Source organism: Mustela nivalis (genome assembly GCF_964662115.1).
Source record: "Mustela nivalis genome assembly, chromosome: 6".
Lineage (NCBI taxonomy): Eukaryota > Metazoa > Chordata > Mammalia > Carnivora > Mustelidae > Mustela > Mustela nivalis.
The window spans coordinates 108,454,498-108,475,058 of record NC_139025.1 but is presented as its reverse complement, the minus strand read 5'-3'; the positions used below and the strand labels follow the sequence as shown (position 1 = coordinate 108,475,058).

General features: G+C 47.7%; 1 protein-coding gene across 4 annotated transcripts in view; it reads left to right on the top strand.

Moving 5' to 3' along the window:
* MYZAP (myocardial zonula adherens protein) overlaps positions 1-20,561 on the top strand; it is an 89,732-nt gene that overhangs the window by 6,563 nt on the left and 62,608 nt on the right. For 3 of the 4 annotated variants that reach the window (XM_082733765.1, XM_082733767.1, XM_082733768.1), the window contains exons 2-3: positions 4,698-4,784; positions 17,994-18,149. In XM_082733765.1, coding sequence (XP_082589891.1) covers positions 4,698-4,784; positions 17,994-18,149 — 243 coding nt within the window. The remainder of the gene's footprint in view (positions 1-4,697; positions 4,785-17,993; positions 18,150-20,561) is intronic. The other variant, XM_082733766.1, reaches the window with a different exon arrangement.

Below are 20,561 nucleotides of genomic sequence, written 5' to 3'. Positions count from 1 at the left end.
TGTCTTCCACTAGAGACCTTGCTTCTCCATCAGGCCTTTCTTTGTAGCTTGTTAGAGTTTGGCCCCTACCTGTCTGTTTTCCTTCCCCACTCTAGTGTAGGTTGTAGACCCACTTAATGTTCTCAGAACATTCTCACATCTGTGCCTTTGGCCTGGAGCAAATGCCTTGCCTCATAGTTGTTTGCTTTTGCGATGATGGATTCTCCAAATCTCAATGAACAACAGAGTCTTTCCTGTCTTTTTATACCCAGCTCAAATGTCATCTCCAGGAGCCTTTGATATACTCCCACCTCCGATTAAGACCATTGTTCCTTTTATATTCCTACTCCTTTGTAAGAAAGTGCAATTCCACCAACCTTAACCACCAGGCTCCCCTGCCTTTCAGGACCTTATACTGGTAGTGTTAAGTGTTCCTATGTGCCTTTTTTGGGTGTTTTTTTGGATGCTGAGCTCTTGGGAACATGGCTGTTTTTTTTTCATCTTGGTACTCTCATTGCCCTTAATAGTATTTTATAAGAGTGGTTGTTCCATAACCTAATGATGAAATACACTGAGTCCACCTTCCTGCTTTTGATTCACTGCAACAGACCATTGCTTGTAGGGACAACTAATCCAGTAGCTGTGGTGTTCAGGGTAAGAAAGATTTAGTTCTTCTCATTGTTCAGAACATAGGGCTGAGCCAGCTGCTGTGGGAGTCCTGGGAATAAAGGACCCTGCCCTTCTCAGGTACTGCCCGGCCTTGGCTGCTCTGGAGATCATGTATCAGAGTTTAAGGAAACCATAAAAATCAGCATCATAAAATGCTAAAAGAGATAAGCTACCCTGCCTTGATCTTACTCAGGGGGAAATTTTCCCACGGGGAGATTGCCTGAAAGTGAATGAATGAATAAAGGAGGTAAACTACACCAGGTCAACTTAGTGGGTTCCTTCAAAGGTTACTTAGTGCTTCTGTTGAGGAATTCAGGATATTTTCTAGACCTCTGGGTGGTTCTCTTTGCTGCTCATGAGGCACTCCTGTGGATCTAGGAAAGCTTGATCTGTCTCTCTTTTTTCTAGATACAGTGTCTCTCAATCTTTATTATTGCTATCACTGCTATTATTTTTAATTAAAAAATTTACACAAAATTCCACAATTTACAGGATGATGGTTGCATCTAGGTAATAATACAAATATCTCATACCAATAGAGGCTTCCTATGTGGCGACTTGGAAGAGTTGGACACAATGTGGGAATCCCACTTTACAGGGACAACCATCACCACTATCCATTGGTTGTGTTTCCTTCAAGATTTTTTTCCATAAACCTATGCAAATTATCAGAGTGTATTTAAAAAACAAAAATGAGATGATTATTCACATTTTTCCCTGCAATTTCCTTTTTTTTTTTTTCCCCCCCACATGACAACACATTTGACCACCTTAGGAAGGCGTCTGATCTTCTTCCATGCTGGGTTTCCACTGTGTCTGTGCAGTCTGTCCGTCAGCGGGTCAGTACTGATGAGAGAGTGCTGGCCCCATGTGTAGCCCGTACCTTACAGCACCTCTAAGGACAAGAGTAAACATTGGACTCAGGGGCTGGCTGTGACTTCAAGAACCCGCTACTGTTGCCAGATAGTTTTGAAGTCAAATGTGGGATTCTACAGGTTCCTTTTAGGTTCATTCATTATCTCTCACCAGGGAAAACTGATGGCTTAAGGGAAATACATTCTATTTCTCGTAGGGTTTTGTCATTCCCCAGGGTACACTTGGCTCAGTGTTGAGTGCTGCGGGAAGTATGCTGAGGTATAGCAGGGTTCTGGGTGGACGGATCAAGAACTGTCTCAAACAGGGGAGGGATTCAGTACACTTTTGGGTGATTGGACCAGTGGAGTCCCTTCTGGGCTTTGTGCCCTCTTTGGTCTTTATTCTGAAAATTACATTAGGGACCAATCACCCTCCAAAAAGGCATCACTTACAGTAGATCCATGACCAAATTGTTGTTTCATGAAAAGCAGAACCATAAAGCCGAGCGGGACTATTTCTTTTTGGAACTTACAGGATGATGGTTGCATCTCGGTAATAATACAAATATCTCATACCTATAGAGGCTTCCTATGTGGCAATTTTCCTTTTATCTGCATTTACACTTGAGATTCAAAGAGATTGAAGAGCTTGCCCATAGTCAGCACAGCCAGGAGGCATTGATATCTGTAGGTGTGGGCACTTGTGCAAGCATGTGTGTGTATTTACCCATGTGTATGTGTGTACACGCGTGTGTCTGGAGTGGGGTGGAGGAGGAGAGCACTTCCTTTTCTCTGCAGAATGGTGCTGCCGATTAGATCAGCCTATCACAGAAGATTGTTGGCTATCACAGACTTGGGTTGCCTACCTGCTGTGAGTCCCACTTTGGTGTTTGTGGAAATGCCAGCTCGTTTCGACCAGTCCAGGTCAGGGGTTTGCCTCCCCCGGAGGAAATCTGATTCCCTGTCTGTGCTCTTGGCTGTCCGTGAAGAGAACTGCCTCCTGGCTGGAATGGGTGGTTTGTCCCTGGCCAGCAGGACTAGCAGTGAGTTTCAAAGGGTTCAGTGCCAAGTTGGCCACATCAGGGGCAGTGAACGCTCTGGGGCTTCTGGGGGATGTAGCTTGTCCAGCGGAGGGTGAGGATGGAGAATAATTATGAAACCAAGTCATTTAGTTGAAGGAGCTGGGGTTTTTAAATCCGGAGGAGAAGACGTTCAGAGGGAAGGAGGCCAGTGTAGAGGAAAGGGAATTCTGTTGCCATCTCTGAAGGCAACCCTGGGTCCCTTAGATAGGAGTTCAGTGGGAAGATGCAAGTTCCTCATCAGGAAGTTGGCGACACCGGGGAGCAAAATGGGATGTCTCGAAGGGAGGTGACAGTGTATATGGAAGTGCTAACACGTGTCCCACGTGGGCGCTCTTACCTGCAGATGGAAAATGCTATCCTTAGTCTCAGCGTCCACCTGCCAGGTACATGGGTGCATGTGGGGGTTCCTTTCTAGGCTGGCAAAGATCCTTACAGTCCTATCCCATTCTGGGTGTCTAGGCTCCAGGGTAGTTCTGCTCAGAGACCACCCTCTGGACCCGTGTGGACCCGAGACCTTGTAAACACGGTTGGGGCTATATTAATCTGCGAGTGCTGCTGTAAGAAGTACTGCCCACCACCGGGCTCAAACAACAGACATCTATTATCCCATGGTTTTGGAGCTGGAAGTCGAAAATCAAGGTGTTGACAGGGTTGGCTCCTTTGAGGGCTGTATGGGAGGGAGCCATTCCAGGCTTCTCTCTCTAGCATGTTCACATGGTGGTGGTCTCCCTACATGTGTGTCTTTCTTCAGGTTCCCCTTTTTATAAGGATATCAGTCATTTTTAATTAGGCCACCCCTGATGACCTCATTTCAACTGGATAACCTCTATAAAGAGCCTGTTTCCAAGTAGGGTCACGTTCTGAGTTACTGGAGGTAAGGCTCCAACACGGGAATTATGGGAGGACACAATGCGGTCTATAGCAGGGACAAGCAGCACTCCCGTGAGCCAGGCCCACATGGTTATGGGCTGTGTACTCTGCATGCTGCTGGGACCCTCTCTGGGCTTTTCCAGTGGCCCAATCCCTTCTCCCTGGGAAGTCAGAGCAGGACCGGGCTGTGACATTAGGGTGAGGTAGACATAGGTGGCATTAAGTACTGTCTCGTTGGGCAGACATCGCCGCCATTCACCTGCAGAACGTTTGTATCTTCTCAGACTGAAACTCCATATGCATAGAATAATAACTCTCCATTCCTCTGTGTCCCCAGCCCGTAGCAATTACCATTCTGTTCTCTGTCCCCGTGCATTTGACTATTCGAGGTAGCTCAGATACGTGGAGTCCTACGATATTGGTCTTTGTATGATTGGCTTCTTTCATGAACCGTAACGCCCTTAAGGTTCATCATGTTACAGTGTGTGAGAATTTCCTTCCTTTTTAAGGCCAGATAACATTCCGTTCTACGTAGATACCATGGTTTATTTATCCGTTCAGCCACTGGTGGACGTTGGTGTTGTTTCCACCTTTGGGCTGTCGTGCCTAATGCTGCTATGAACACGGATTTTTATAAAAACTTTGTGCTTAGGCATGTTTATGTCTGTTGGAGAAAGATCTGACAGGAGCCCCGGAGAAAGCACCTTTACAGCCCAGACACCCGGTCTGTGTTTTGACCTTTGCATGTGAGCTATGACTATTCTGTACGTGTTGTTAGAGAAACTGAGCCTTTCAAAAAAAAAAAAAAATGTTTGAGGGGATCCTCGATGGCTCAGTCATTAGGCATCTGCCTTCAGCCCAGGTCATGATCCCAAAGTCCTGGGATCGAGTCCTGCATGGGGCTCCCTGCTCAGCGGGAAGCCTGCTTCTCCCTCTCCACTCCACCTGCTTGTGTCCTCTCTCTCGCTCTGTCTCCCCCTGTCAAATAAATAAATAAAATATTTTAAAAAATGTTTGAATGCAATGAAATTACTTGGTCATGTCCTTGTTTTGAGGATCAGGGTGGTGCGTGCCCCATCTGGGCCAGGCAAAGGCTAGCCTTCGCCTCAGGTTCCCCTGCGGGGTGGGTGACATCACCCCCTTGCTCGGCAAGGGAAACAGGCTCTGGGAAGCACAAGGTCACTCAGCTCTTTCTTCCTCAACGGCGGGTTCATAACTGGCTTCTCCTCTGTGTCTCTCTTAGGCGAATGTCTGCAGACTGCGGCTGACCGTCCCCCCCGAGAGTCCGGCCTCAGAGGCAGGTCAAAAGAAGACTGAAAGAAAAGAACAAGTAAGCCGTCTCTGAGGCAAAGCTCTGACAAGTTCTCACCTTGGCACTCCTTTTATTTTACCCCCGGCCCCCGCCCGCCCTCCATCCAGGCTATTCACAGAGTCTGAATGTCAGTGACGCTGCTGATGAAAAGGCCCTCTCGACCTTCCACCCCATCTTCCATCTTCCCAGACGTCAGACCGCCCTGCCTGGCTGGCTCTGCCAGCCTCCTCCTGCCCCTGCTCTTGTTTCTTGGTGAACACTGGCTCTGGGAGGCCTCGAAGCTGTCGGGACGCTGGGCTTGGTGACGGGTGCCATGGCAGGGAAGGGGTTTCTCCTGAAAAAGCCCAGTCCTGTGGAGTCAAAGGGCCCTTTGTGAGCTGCCCGCAGCCGAGCCTTTCTCAGCAGCTGGAGGCGGAAGCCCAGCTCGCAGCGAAGGCGGCTGGGAGAGGCTGGGCCTGGCGGGTAGCCTGGGCACGGGGCAAGGGCACTTGGCTAGAGGGCGGAGGAGGTCAGCAGAGGTTTCTGTGCTAAGCACTGGGCTGTGAAGATAAGTCTGACCTTGTCCTTGTCTTAGAGGAGCTCGAAGTTTTTCAGGTGAGACAGACCAATGAACAGTGTTGACGTGCTAGTTCAAGTGTTTGGATCTGGAAGGGCAAGGAGGGCTCTGGGGAACACGGGCAATGAACAGCTGACTGCCGGGGCTGACACCGAAGCAGAGGCCCAAAGGCTTCGTAGGAGGTGCTGCTTGCCTCTAGGCCTCTTTTTGAAAAAAGATTTTATTATTCATTTGACAGAGATCACAAGTAGGCAGAGAGGCAGGCAGAGAGAGAGAAAGGGAAGCAGGCTCCTGCTGAGCAGAGAGCCCGATGTGGGGTTTGATCCCAGGACCCTGGGATCATGACCTGAGCCGAAGGCAGAGGCTTTAACCCACTGAGCCACCCAGGCGCCCCTCGTCTCTAGGCCTCTTGTCCCAGGCAGGCCATTTTTCTCACTTGCAGATGGTTACGGGACACCTCCTGGATTCCAGACCCTATGTGTGTGAGCGGAGTATGCTGTTGCTACACTGTAGGTACAGTAGTGAGCAGAGCAGTGAGCAAAAATGCCTGTCACTCACGGAACTTACCTCCTAGTCAGGGGGAGAAGGAGAATTAAATAATCATATTTTACTTTATTTTTTTAAAAAGATTTTATTTATTTGACAGAGTGAGAGAAAGCATAAGCGGGGAGGGCAGAGGCAGAGGGAAAAGCTTCTTGCTCCCTGCTAAGCAAGGAGCCCAATATAGGGCTCGATCCCAGGACTGTGGGAGCGTGACCAGAGCTGAAGGCAGACACTTAACTGACTGAACCACCTAAGTGCCCCTAAAACATCATATTTTATAGAATTTGGAGGGTAATAAGTGCTGTTGGAGACCAAGCAAGTGAAGGGGACAAGTGCGTTGGGGGGTAGGTGGTCATTTTTCCTGTATATATATTTTGTGTAAGCATAAAACAATAAAATGATATACGGTCATAGAAGTTTTATAAGTAGAATCATGAGACAGTGACAAGCCTTGCTATGGAGGTGACCACGAGTGCAGCCCCCTGTAAAAAAGGAAGCTCCTCTTTGAGTGGTACATGGTTGATAAAATCCGTAAATTTACTGTTGGTCTTTGTCTCTCCTCCTTCTCTTATGCCCTTCTTCTTCCCATTTTCTACTACGGACAGAGCTCTTTGTACTAATTCAAATGATGAGTGACAGGGGAAGGAGGAAGCAGGCAGGGAGAATGAGGTTATGACTAGAACCAGGCTGTGAGAACGTGACATAGCTTATCTGCGTAAAGAGAAAGAATGAGTCCCAAAAAATGGCTCCAGGTGGGAGCAAGGCGAGTCCGGGGGGAGCCTGTGACATCCCGTGCCGGAGAACAAGGTGGACACTCACACGGCGGGGCTCATCGCAAGGGACCCAGAAGCCAGTTTGAAGGGGGTCGCACTGCAGTGGCAAAATTGGAATAACGTGAATATCAAAAAGTAATGACAGGATTATGTTTGGACACATTGCATAATTAAAAAAAAAAGATTCATGAGTGTATAATAATCATCAGAGATTTAAAAAGGGCAAGCTGTTTTCTAGAAATTCGGCTGATAAATTTGGAGAACCTCTCTTTAGTAACCCAGGGGTCGGTTCACCAGTGGATGCCAAGGCTAGCTGGTGGGGGTGGCTGTGGGACAGTATTTTCACATGCTCCCAGCATATCCCCTCATAGGTTACCTCCCGGCTCTGTAGGCAGAATGGTGCCGTCTGGTAGCCAGCATTTCAGCCAAAGCTCCCGTCTAGCTTTCCCAGGAAGGAGGCAGCCTGGTCAGTGGGCTTCCGTGGTGACACAGTCAAGGAGAAGACAGTATCCCCTATGAGACATTCATGCCAGACTTGTTCAGTTATATCGAAAAATAAGGAAACCAAGAAACCCCACATGTGGGACATTCTGCAAAAACAGCTGGCCAAAAGGAGACTAAAGAGAGTTAATGTCAAATATAATGAGTGAACCTTGGTTAGATCCGGGATCAAAAAAAAAAAAAAAATCAGGTGAAGTCCTATGGGGATAATTACACGGTTTTGAATCTGAACCACGTATTCGATATTATTGAATAACTTAACTTTTCTTACTTGTGATAATGGTACTTTGAACTATTTTCTCAGCCTGGGTGCAGCTTTGGATATTCTCTGAAGAAAAAGTTTGGAGGTAAAAGCTCATCCCCAGAATCACCCAGCCAGACACGTGTTGTTGACTAGATGGGGGAGGGGGGTGCTCTGCCGCTGCGGGGGGGAGGGGTGTCCCTTCTGCCCTCTCTGCCACCTTTTCTGTCCCTTTTAGGGAGCTGGACCTGAGCTGTGCGCAGGGCCTCATGGACTGCTTAACACATGAGGAATGAGAAGGAGCACTTGTTGAGGAAGCGGCCCGGGCTGGAGAGGGTGAAGGACAAGGCCATAATGGCTAGCCCCACAGGCCTGACAGGGGAAGTGGGGAGTCTGGTGTGTCGGAGTCAGACCCAGGCTGCGTGCCTGGGCAGATGTCTGTGAATGGTCTCTGCTGCTGTGAGGTGCCGCTGAGACGAACCCGGTATTCCCAAGGGAAGCAGGCATGTGTTCCACACCAAGCAGGTGTTGGTAGCCAAGTCCTATACTTCGATTTGCCCATTTAGTCTGAAACTGTGCTTTTCAAACTTTTCCAAGTGGTAGGACCCTCTTTTATTTTTTTTAATCCGAATATTATCACAAGCCTTCCTGTGTAAACCAGAAAAAAGCCTGAGCCCCCTCTCCCCCCGATCCCCCTCACCATAACGTTTCCCCCTCAAGGGCTGAGAGGAGCAGCAGGCAGGAGCTGTCGGGGCAGAGCTTGCACCAGGAGGCCTCTTCTCCTGCTGGGTGGACCTGGGGTGCAGCCACGCGCCCTTCTGTGGTGACTCACTGTGAAAGAATCGGGGTAGAGTGGAGGACGAGGGTGGGGCTGGCTGTTTCCCCAGGACTGAAGTCCTTGGGTGGTGTTTGCACCAGAAGGTACTGGTGGTGGCTGTGAGGCTGTCCTGAGTGACTTTGCCACCATGTCCCAGCCAGCCTCTTGCGTTTGAGTCACTGGGGTCAAGGGTCAGGCACGGGCAAGGAGGCCCTGAAAGTGACACGGGATTTGCCTCCACCATGCTTGTCCCTCCCTGGGACATGGTGGCCCACAAAACTGCAGGGCACCAAGAGCTCCGGAAAGCCCCCCACTGTGGAGACAACTTGGGTTTCTGGGAGGAGCCAGGGGCGTGCAAAGGCTGGGGTTCGAAGTTGGCACGGAAGGGCTAGTGGGGAGACGGGAAAGGCCTGACTGGCATCCGATGAGGCAGAACCTGTAGGACATTATCTGGGATCCTGTTCGAGCTGCAGCTGAAGGAGGGCAGGAGGGGGCCTTATTCTCTGACGCCGTCGTGGGTGATGTTTACTGTGTTTCGAGCCCCTGGGATTCCATGGGGGCAGCTGGCCACACACACACACACACACACACACACACGCCCCCACCCGTTGGGCCAAAATCACTACAGAGGAAGCCCTTACCACGGAGGGCTGTAGCGCCTGGCGGATTTGGCCCAGCTTCATGACAGAGTGTTTGGAGACTCCTGGAGGCACTCACCTCAGAGACGTCTTTTTCTGGAGTCCCAGTTCCAGGGGTGTGTGGGGAGGCTTCCTGTTCCTGCCTGCTACTTTTAGTCCTCTTCTAGAAGGTACCCACTGCCCCGTGACTGCCTTTTGCGGCCCCAGATGAGCTCTGAAACAGTTTCTCTGCTACTCCATCTCCTTCTCTTTAAAGGAAGCATAGTAATGCCGCGAAGAGTAAGGAGCTTCCTGTATGAAAAGACCCAACAGAGTGGCCTGTGATACTGCTTAGAGAGGCAGTGACTCAGGACCAGTCTCAGCCTTTCGAATGCCAAGCACAGTGACCCTTCTTTGCTCTTCTCCCTTAGGCCCTCTGGAAGTTACTCCCCTTCTGGAAACTGCCCGTTCGGCATCTTCCTCTTGGGCTGTGTCCACGGCATCTTTGTTTGATGTCCTTATGTCCTTCTCCATAAATCTGAGCATCCCTCCACCCATGTCCTCGGGCCTTGCTTCCTCGCTCTGCAGACTGTACCTCCCAGAGCTCCTTCTTTCCTGGCTGGGAGCCAGCCTCTCCGGGGAGATGCTCACCCTACCCGTCAGCTCTGCCTTCCTCACCATCCTGCTGGTGGCCAGGCCAGTTTGCCATGTCCTCTACGTGGGGTATTTTTAAGAATACAGGTGTCTCATCAGTGCATTACCATTATTTTGGTATTTAAAAATATGTATCTGGATCCTTTATGGGAACAGGCATACCCACAAAGGTTTAGGCTGCATGACAGTTTGGAATGGAATGTAGGTAATGGCATTTAGGAAATGTTCCGACCCTATGCTCTCTGTGTGAGCCTCCAGAGGCATCTCTCATGCCCATTGCCCAATGACCAGTGAGAAGGTATGTTTTCTTGCATTTGTGCCTCGTAGGTATTTCCCTCAGAGCCATTTGCAATGGGTGATGTCTTTTTATTTTGTCTCCCAGAGCCCAGCTCCCTGCCTTGCACATAGCAGATGCTTCAAGAATGACTTTTGAGATATATGTAGATATAGATAGAGATATTTAAATCTATATGTTTGTTTTAAGTTTCTCAGGGCTGCCATTGCAGAGTACCATGAACTGCATGGCTTAACCAACAGAAATGTATTGGCTTGCAGTTTTGGAGGTTAGAAGTCTGGGGTCAAGGTGTCAGTCAGCAAGGCCATGCTCTCTCTGAAAGCTCTCAAAGAATCCTCCCTTTGCTTCGTCCAGCTGCTGGTGGCTCTGGCAGTCTTTGGTGTATGGCTGCCTCACCCTAGTGTTTGCATGATGTTCTCCCAGTATGTGTGTGTGTATCTAAATTTTCTCCTTTTTATGAGAGTACCCATTATACTGGATTAGGGCTCTCTCAAATGACCTCATTCTAATTTGCCCTTTCTCCAAATAAGGTCAAATTTGGAGGTAACAGAGGTTAGGACTCCAACATATCTCTTTTTTTGTAGGACACAATTCAGCCCAAAACAAGTTTCTTTGAGAATGTTATCTAAAGGGGCACCTGGGTGGCTCAGTGGGTTAAAGCCTCTGCCTTCAGCTCTGGTCGTGATCCCAGGGTCCTGGGATCGAGCCCTGCATCAGGCTCTCTGCTCGGCAGGGAGTCTGCTTCCTCCTCTCTCTCTCTGCCTGCCTCTCTGCCTACTTGTAATCTCTGCCTGTCAAGTAAATAAATAAAATCTTTAAAAAAAAAAAAAAGACAATGTTATCTAAAATTATAGTAACAACTCAAATAATTTAGCTGTGGGCTTTTGTTTATATATTAAAAATTGTTAAAAATATGGGAGAGCAAATGTTCTTAGTTTGTGGGTACACATTTCATACTGAGGAGTTGATAAATATGGACTAGAATGTTTATAAAATTGTTGAACATTAAAATTCAAATTGGTGTACATAATGGTGAAATTAACCCCCATCACTTCCAAAGAATTTCGTGAATGTATGTATCCATTCCTATGCAAACCTGTATGTAGTGTATTCTTGGACACACACAACACACAGCAGCAAGAGAACTCACACCAGCTATTACAGATTTATCAGCTAAATCAGGGTCTCACTGCATACTTGAATTTTAGTGAGACCGACTTGAGCTCTGCTGATTGAGTCTGTGGGATGGTGAAGTCTTGTGCAAAGCAACAAAGTAATTTGAGGCAGATGATACTGTCTTTTTTTTTTTTTTTTTAAAGATTTGTTCACAGAACACAAGGCTGGGGGTGGGGAGCAGCAGGCAGAGGCAGAGGGAGAAGAAGGCTCTCTGATGAGCAAAGAGCCTGATGTGTGGCTCGATCCGAGGACCCTGAGATCATGACCCGAGCTGAAGGCAGACATTTAATCCACTGCGCCACCCAGGCACTCCAAAGCAGATGATATTTTCAGTAGCTGCTAACATTGCACCACTGTATATGTCTGTTAGTGACCTGTGTTTTTACAGAAATGGTCTCTCTTCAGATCCTTAAGAACTCCAGTGAGGGAGAGCAAGTACGTGTATATATGTATGTATGCAAAGTCGAGAACTTTCATAGCCCAGTATGTTTCAAAGGAGCAAACCCTTGCCATTTAGCTTTACAGTCCTTTTTCCCTTTAAAGCCCTAGATGAGTAAGCATGCTAAGTCCTCGTCCTTGGTGTGACTGTTTATACAACAGCAGTGGCTGTTGCCAGGGGAGGGAGCGTGCTGCCAGCATTCGGATTGGCGCTGGGGCCGCCCTGATGGTGTGCGGGACTCCGTGCGCCTCTCAGAGATAGCAGCCCCAGAGGATGGGAAGAGGCCTGAGTCCTGGTTCTGGTTCCCTCACCCGCCACCATGGAGGTCGGGCCAGACAGGGCATCTTTGGGCCTCGGTTTCCTCTCTAGCAAACATAGGTGTTAGTCTGGAGGCAGCGATTTTCCAGATCTCTTTAGCTGTCGAACTCTGTATTCAGCTGAATAGGTAGGGAAGTCCATCAGTAAAAGAGGGAGAGCCTAGGGGCTGTGGTTTCCAGCAAGCCCAGGGCTGTGCCACCTGCTCTAGCGGTCTCTCCTTTCCACTCACCACCCGCCGCCCCCCGGCCCCAGTCTTGTCAGACACCAAGGACAGCTGGGGTACCGTTTACAAATGCACTGGACTGCACAGCTCTTTTCTGGTTTTTGACCTCCTGAATTGTGATTTCGCCCTCGGAAGAGCAGCAAGGCCAGTTGAGGGGTGAACATCTCACTGTCCCGGCCAATTGGATGGCTGTGATGCAAAGAGCAAAAGGACCCAAGAAGAGAGAGGCAGACAGACAGAAGCCTCCCGACGAATGCATAGACTCTAGCTGGACCCCAGATACTCAGAAATGGAAAGCCCCCACCTCTAATCATGTCTCCAGGTAGCCCCAGCAGCATGCACGGGGTTTTACATATATTGTGCTGTGTATTTCCAGAACGACCCTGCAAGGTGGGTGGTTTTCTCCCCATTCGTCCTGTTCAGGACGCTGAAGCTCTGTGCGATGAGTAACTTGCACAAGGCCAGGCAGCTGGTACTCTGGATTCGCAGCTCCAGTTTGGTCTGTGCCTTGGCCGTGTTGCCATGGGAACGTCCACGCTCACACCTTCTCTTATCAGGGAAGGTCTATGGAGGATATTTGTATTTTATCAGTCAAGGTTACCTGACATGTGTACTACAGGACTGAGTTCCAGCCAATTAGTTCCTGATTTTGCCCTCCGGATAGTCTTTTCTTTTCCCTGGGGTTGCTGGGCCTAACCAGCTGTTGTCTGCGTAGAAGCTGGAAGGTGATAGCTTTAAAAAGTTACCTCCTATCAGGAGACTATTATTAGAACTACACTCCATTTGGTATTTCTGGTTGGCTACAAGTTGTTCTACTCCTTTTTAAGCATAAAAAATGATCGGTCTTTGTCCAAGCATGAGTTTACTATTTTATATAAAATGGTCTCTTCTGTCTGTGAGATTCTCAGAAATAACAAATACCTTAATAAGCCGGAGATGGCCATTTCTTTGAGGAGACTGGGCTGTCTCTCCCCTCCCTATTTGCCTCCCAGGGTAGGTGTCGTGTTCATTTTTGTCACAAGGAGATGAAACAGTGTCAATTGTGAGTCATGGCTGGGGACTCCTAATTTTTTTTTCAAGATTTTATTTATTTATTTGACACAGAGAGACACAGTGAGAGGGGAAACAGAAGCAGGAGGAGTGGGAGAGGGAGAAGGCTTCCTGCCGAGCAGGGAGCCCGATGAGGGGCTCGATCCCAGGACCCTGGGATCGTGACCTGAGCCGAAGGCAGACACCTAACAACTGAGCCACCCAGAGGCCCCTCCTCATTTGCTAGGCTGGACACACGGGTCAGACAGGTCAGAGCACATTCCTGACAGTGTGGTCCTCTGCCTGCAAGGTGGGTAGGACACCCCTGGCTCAGCTCAGCCATCCCTGGGTCAGCTGCTGCCCTCTGGCTGGAAGAAGTGGGTCAAGGCAAAAGGTTTTGGAGATAACTTGGCTTCCAGTTTGCATGTCATTTAGTTCATGTCATCGTCCGTCTAAGTCGCATTGGCAGCCTGGACAGGAGACCAGCTGCCCATCCTGGCCTCTGGGGCTAGGGACTGCCTGGGGCAGGTTACCACCATTGGTTTGAATTTATGTTAAACTGTGTGTGTCTGAAGGTATTTCTTCCCTGAGAACACTTCTTGACCAAAGGATTTTCTTCCTCTGCACAGATGAGTGTTTTGCATGACCAGATGCTCCAAATCTTTCCAATATTCTGTCTTCCCTCTTCTTTCAAAATGTACTTATTGAGCGTCTCTTTATGTCGAGTATTGGGAATAAAATGGTGAATATGGCAGCTCTAGTCCCTGAATTATGGAGTTTATCTCATGGGAAATCCTTTATTTGGAGTTAGGGTTTGGGAAATATGGTCTGGCTCTTTCAGCAGCCCTAAAGCCCTTGCAGTAGGAATGTAGGCGGCGTTACTTTTCTGTAGTTTCTCCTCCTTTTGAAGGCACTTTCTGGTACGTTCATCTCTGGTAGAAGAGCCTGTCGGTAAATTTTCGGCTCTGAGCACATCCCGGGGAACAGTTTAACTGAGAGATTCTCTGTATGTTTCTCTGATTCTGCCTGTTGTTAATTACACTGCATCTCACGTGGGGGTTATGGATGCATTTCGGTCAGATGGTAGTTTTTCCCGTCTTTGGCGCCAACTCTCTTTTCATTTTGTGCCTTTGTTCGGGTGTTGGTTTTCAAAGCAGTTTTGCCTAGTATTGTTTCATGCCCGAGGGGCTTTTCATAGGCCAACTATATTTTTAAGAATTTGATATTTTAATACCAACCAAGCAGCATTAGAAAGAAGTTAAAAAAAAAAAAAAAAAAACAACTTTTAATTACAGAGAATTTCCAACGTATACAGGAGGAGACCGAATGGGATGCTGAATCACTGACCCTTCACCCAGCCCCAGAGCTCTCAAACCAGGCTCAGTCCTGCCCTGTCTGCACTCTCATCCGTTTCCTCTGCCTGTATCCCAGATATCATAAATATTTAAGCATGTTTCTCTGAACGATAAAGGCTATCTCTTAATACAATCCCAGTGCTGTTATCGTGCCTAAAAAACTAATATTTATCTTATAGGGAGATATTTTAAAGGACCTGAGAGGAAAAATACGCAGCCACAGACACAGTGCTAAACATGGCAGTTCTTTTTTCCATTTTTTTTTTCCCCATGTCCCACAACATGCAGACATATTGTCAGAACGATAGCAGTCTTAGGTTCCTTTGCCACTGCTTTGATAGGAATTTTATGACCGGGGCAAAATCAGTTCCCTGTCCCTCCCTCTAAGAAAAGCAGAGGATGTTCCCTCTGGCTGGGCCATATTGACATAATCTGGAAAAGTCCCCAGAATTTCTTCCAACTTCTAAAGCTCCCTCTTCATTCAGCAAATATTTATTGAGAAAGTCACTAAGTGTCTGTCAGGGATTATGATAGAAAAGAAGACCGTAAGGCCCCGCGAATAGACAAGCAGGCCTTCCGTGTATGATGATACCAATACCCTGTTGTGGTTATGAGGGTGCAGAGACCTAACCAGTCTGAAGGGTGAGTGAGGACGTGCTCGACGGGGAGACATTTTGGCCCAGCCATGGGCACTGCACACAGAGAGAATGGCCCATGTAGTGCCCTGTGACAGGAAGGAGGTTGACTGATAAAGGACAGAAAGGAGGTTGGGGGTGAGGGCCCGAGGGAAAGATGGAGCTCAGGAGGCTGGATGGGAGCCTGCCGTGCTGAGCCTGCCTCTTCCCAGTGCCCCTGACAGGACTGGGACCCCAGCTCTCGGCTGCCCTGCCCCTGAGGTCTGAGCTGCCCCATGGAGACGTGAGATTCAGTTTCACTCCTAACTTAGCTATTTTGAAGATTTCGTGGTCAAAGGGAAGAGCTTAGATTTGGGGAGATGTCCTCAGGCACTTAATGTCGCCATCTTGGAAGAACTAATAATATTTATGTGGTCGGGTTACTGTGAGGATGAGAGAAGATGCTGCACAATAAAACAGACAAATACTCGTCCCCTGCTCGCTCTTCATCAACCTTCCCCTCCATTTCCCTGTCACACTGCCTGGGGAACCCTCTCTATGTGGAGTGACCTGTGAGGATGGCCCTGCTCCCGAGCAGAGTCCTGGGCTGGGCCCTTCTCTGGGCTCTTTATTTAGACCCTGGCTTTGTAAGAACTTATTTAGTTTTTGGAAAATTGAAATGTAAGTTATTCATTCAAAAATGATGTCCCCCCCCCCCCACTTTCTTCTGGTTAAAAATCTAACCCACAGAAGCATAAGGGGGAAAAAATGAAATCCCATTTTAACGGAGACCACTGGGATTAAAAATCTGGATTCTATTCTTCTAGATGTTTTCCACACACAAACATACATTAAAAAAAAAAAAAAATCCAAGAACCCGGAAATGACGGTTTTCCGCTTCACAGATGATGTCTTTCCATGTGTGTAACTGTTGGAGACATCACCCTCTAAAGCCATGTTACACAGACCTTGTTGTGACCTTGTGTGTGTTTTCCTCCACGGGTGGTGGTCCCTGTCCCTCCAGCGGGCAGGAGGGTAGAGTCCAATGGATGCGGCCACCTGAGCGTCTTCCTGAAAGCCAGAAATGCCTTTCTTTCACCGAGGCCCCCGTCCTCATCAGCTTGTTTTTCAGGAACTGGGTGGAGTCTGACTGAAAGAGCCTGCTTTTGTTGCCTGGTCTGCCGGGATTTTCTTTACAGCTTTTCCTCTTCCTAATTCTCTGTCTGGGAAACCGGGGCCTGGAACCCCACCTTCTCTCTCCACCAAGAGCCATGGAACGGCCTCTTCACCTAAATTTACGTACAGATTTCAAAAGAGTTGCATTAGTGCCTGTGGGACCCCCGCACCATGGACTCCAGTGGAATCATTTTCTGGAAGCAAATACAGTGTCACACCCCTCATATCCCATCTCTTGCCAAGTATGTACAGAAGGGTGAGAAGCAATGGATATTTTGTTTTCCAGAAGTTTTTTGTTGTTGTTGTTGTTGTTTTTGTTTTTAAAGCTCCCAACCTAGACAGATAAGCAATACAAACGGGTATAAAGAAAGAATTGATAGATACTCTGATACCCAGTTCTCCTGCCCCCCCCCACACTGTCCCCTCCTTAGAGGTTATTACTATTAATAATTTGTCGTGTCTTTTTAGACTTTTCTTTGACAAACTTTCAATGAATGGGATTATAAAGTTTTTAGTCTGCCACAAATGAATGATTTTTAAAATGTAAATTACAGTTTTGTATGCCAAAAATATTTTGCGAGTGCATAGAAGGAATTTACAGGAAGGTGGTTTAAAGATTGGTGGAAGGGGCGCCTGGGGGGCTCAGTCAGTTAAGCATCAGACCTTTGATGTTGGTTCAGGTTGTGATCTCAGGGCTGTGGAATTGAGCCCTGAGTCGAGCTCTGCACAGAGTCCGAGAATCTCTCCTCTCTCCATCCTTTCCCCTGCTCATGTTCAATTAAAATAATAATAATAATAATAAGTAAATAAATAAAATCTTAAAAAAAAATTAGTGGGAGAACAGAATTGCCAGTATGGAATTTAGGCTTCTGTATTGTGATTGTCAAGGTACCAGGGTCAGCCCCAGGGGAGACTGGACATAGGTTGGTTTGTCTGTGACATCTCAGTCCCTGGTTTTGTCCTGCCCTTCCTTCTCCCTCATGGGGGCTCTTACTCAGTCCTCCTACCTATCAAAGCCTGCAGCATACTTGGTGTCAAGAGAGTTGGCTTTGAATCTAGATGTGTGGCTGGAAGCAAGCTATTTAACGTCTCTGAACTTGGGTTTCCTCAGCTGTCAAGTGGAGAGGACCATCGCTCTGTCACAGAGCGGTCGTAAAGATTCAATGTGCCAAGGGACGTATTTGGCTTATGGTAGAAGCTGAACAAATCTTAACTGCCCTTTTTTCTGGCTTCTTGAGTCTTCATTCTGTAAAGGTGTGTCAGGACATGGTACCCCTTCCCAGGAGTGTTTGCCTTTCAACACGGATCAAAGCTTTGGGTGAAGGAATTAAGGTTCAGGAAGATTCTTCTGGAGAGAAGCCATGCTGCTTCTATGCCCGGCTTTTCAGAACTACTTCATGAATGGTCACAGCCCAGAGGGCAGCCAACATTCTTCCCCCAGTATCTCAACCTCATGCATTTCAAGGGACATATTCAACGATGAGGTCTGAGGTGGAAGGCATCCAAAGGAGCTGATATGGGGTGGTGGTGGGGGGAGGGAAGCATTACCAGGATACTGGGAATGTGAGAGTGCAGACCCTTGCTCTTATCATGAGGGACAACACAGGTCCATCTGGCATCTTCATGAGAATGAGAAGGGCACCTGTCTGGGACAGTGGGGCCTGCAGATGGACTCTAAGGTGGGTGGATAGTGCTTCAGTAGAAATTTGAGAAAGATGCCCTTCCTCTAGGTGCAAGCGGGAGAAGGGAGAGTGGACTGGGTCTCCAACAGCCTCTCCTTGCCACCTGGCTCCTTGGTGCCCACACAGCCTGCACGGCATACACAGCGCATCCCTTGTCACAGCTGCTCCCAAGAGGCCTAAACTGTCATTCTTCTTTCCTCTCTTCTCCCTTCTTGAAGCAGCCTGACCTAAGCGATGGGGAGCCCACCAGGAAACTTCCTCAGGGTGTTGTCTACGGTGTGGTGCGGAGATCGGATCCAAATGAGCAGAAGGAAATGGTGGTGTACGGGTGGTCCACCAACCAGCTGAAAGAAGAGATGAACTACATCAGAGACGTGAGTCATTTAAGGATGTTTGTTTGTTTTATCGATACTCCTTTTGTAGCATGCTAGATGGCAGAGTGGGAAGCATTGACATGAATGTGATAAGGCCTTTTGGAAGCATTCCTAGCGTTACTATTTTGGATGGAGATGTTTCTGCGAATCTTCACAGTAGTGTTAAATGTAATTGTGCCGTGAGGTCTAGAGTGAACTGCTGGAGTGACTTAGTAGGAATGCTCAGGAGACCAGATGACTCCCTTCTTCCGTGTCTGAGATGGAGGCTTTTAAGTGATTTTTTGCTTATTATGTTGGACACTCCATTCCTGGTACATGAGTTTTGAAAACTGCATACATTTGGTTGCTTCGGGTTGTAAGAAACATAGAAGCCATCTCAGAAAAGAAATCTGGGCTCTCACCAGGGCATGTCTAGGCTCTAGTCTTACTTGTCTGAGTCTCCCTTGGTTCTGTCCCTCAGCCTCAGGCTCATGGCATCAACTGAAAATATCCTGGTGTCTGGAGGAAGAAAAGAGGCCACTCACCACTGGTTTTTTTTAGAGGCCCTCTATTAGGCTTCTCCTTATGTCTCATTGGCCAGGATTGGGTCACAGACCCATTCCCAGGCCCTTCCTGGATGGATCCCCTGGCGAGGGAATGGGATTGATTATGGCTGGTTCAGACCAATCAGTTGTGTTGAAACAGATGCTGAGAAGTCAACCACAGTAGACACTGTCCATCTCGGGCCAATCAGTGTCATTTCTTTGTGTTTGATGCTACATTTCTTAATTTTTAAGTATATACTTTTTTCAAAGAAATTTGGAAAATACAATAATGTATAATAAAGAAGAAAACAAAATCATCCATAATTCCACCATTAAACCAGAATAGTTATTAAGGAACGTTTCCTTCTAAATTTTTTATTTCTTTTCATCTGTTTCTCCGTCTGTCCGTCCGTCCGTCCGTCCGTCCATCCATCCATCCATCCATCCATCTATGCATCTCCATTCCTTTTTGGTTCTTTGGCCTCGTAGTGCCTTTGTTGACCACATCAGTGTGATTAGATGGAGAGGAAATGGGTTTCTCTGACACTGATGGGCCCTGAGCACCTAGTCTAGTGGACTAGAAAGTTCTTATGAGAAGCAGAGCAATGTGGGGCAGTAGAGTACCCCCCTGGGCCTCAGTTCAATGTCTGCTGCCTCTGTGTTTGGACCAGCCAAGCTTTTGTTCTCTCTGGGCTTCAGTTTTTTCCTGTGTAGATTGTGGAGGTTGGGAGGGGACCCCTGAAGTCAAAACTGCCAGCTTTTTATATGGTGTGTTTGCAGAGAAGACACAAGTCATTTTGTCAGCTCTCGTGTGGATTTTTCAAAAGAACATCTCTTATTGAGCATTAAAAATAATTAATGTTTTGGTCACCTTCTTTCATGTGTCTTGTAAGAGTTGGATACTTATATAATTAAAAGAAATAAAAAAATCTTGTCTTGATTATATGTAATAATAATAATAAATATTTAACAGAGAAAATGAAGAAAAGCCAAAAAAGTTATCCACGCAAATGCACAACACGAGTGTGACAACCATCAGCCTCAAGTCCGCAGTCATCATACTCCCCAAGTAGAACTTTTAATTTTTGAGTGTCTCATTCCGGATTTTCCTATATTAGAAGCAATTTGAATATCCTATTCTCCCCTATTTTTCTCATGGAAATACTTCGTCCCTTCTCATATACCTCAGACAATGTGGCACTGGTTCATAGGTAGGCCTTTGAGGCAGAGCTGAGAGTTGCTAATTGCCCAAGACAAAAACAGCAGGTGGAGGCTGGTCGTGAATCAGGGATGACGTGTGTCTAGGACACAGGGTGGTTCTGACCTGCATTATTAGCTTCCACTGGGGCCTGCAACTTATAATTAATTAAGGTCCCACCTTCTAGAGCTGCCTTCAAGTCCATCCCTGGCCTGCTTATGCCTAGGCATGTTTACAGAATTGTGGGTTCTCTCTTGACGTGAGTGACTCTGGCCTGGCTGGCTGGCTTCCTGCAGTATTTGCTGCCCAGCCGGAGAGCCAGCCCACAGCCCATAGATGAGCAGCATGAGTGCCAGCTTGGGGCCACAGTGAAAGCCATTCCGTCTGCCCAGAGTGAAGAGTTGTGTTTGATGCCTCGTTTTCCCAAGATATTTGTAGGTAACCGCACGAAAGTAGACTCTGTTACCAGAATTCATTTAGGGAAGGCGTGGCACCTTGATTGCACCCGGCTGCCGAAATCTCCAGTACACAGTCAGCCCTAATAATAAACATGCAGTCTGATTTAAAACCATGTGCCAGTTGTGCAAATACAGCTTTAAGGTGAAGTTCCCCCCGTACTATCCCCTACACACCCCTCATTCCCACCAACTGCTGCCTTTGAGCCCCTTCCTGCAGGAAGTGCTGGAGCTC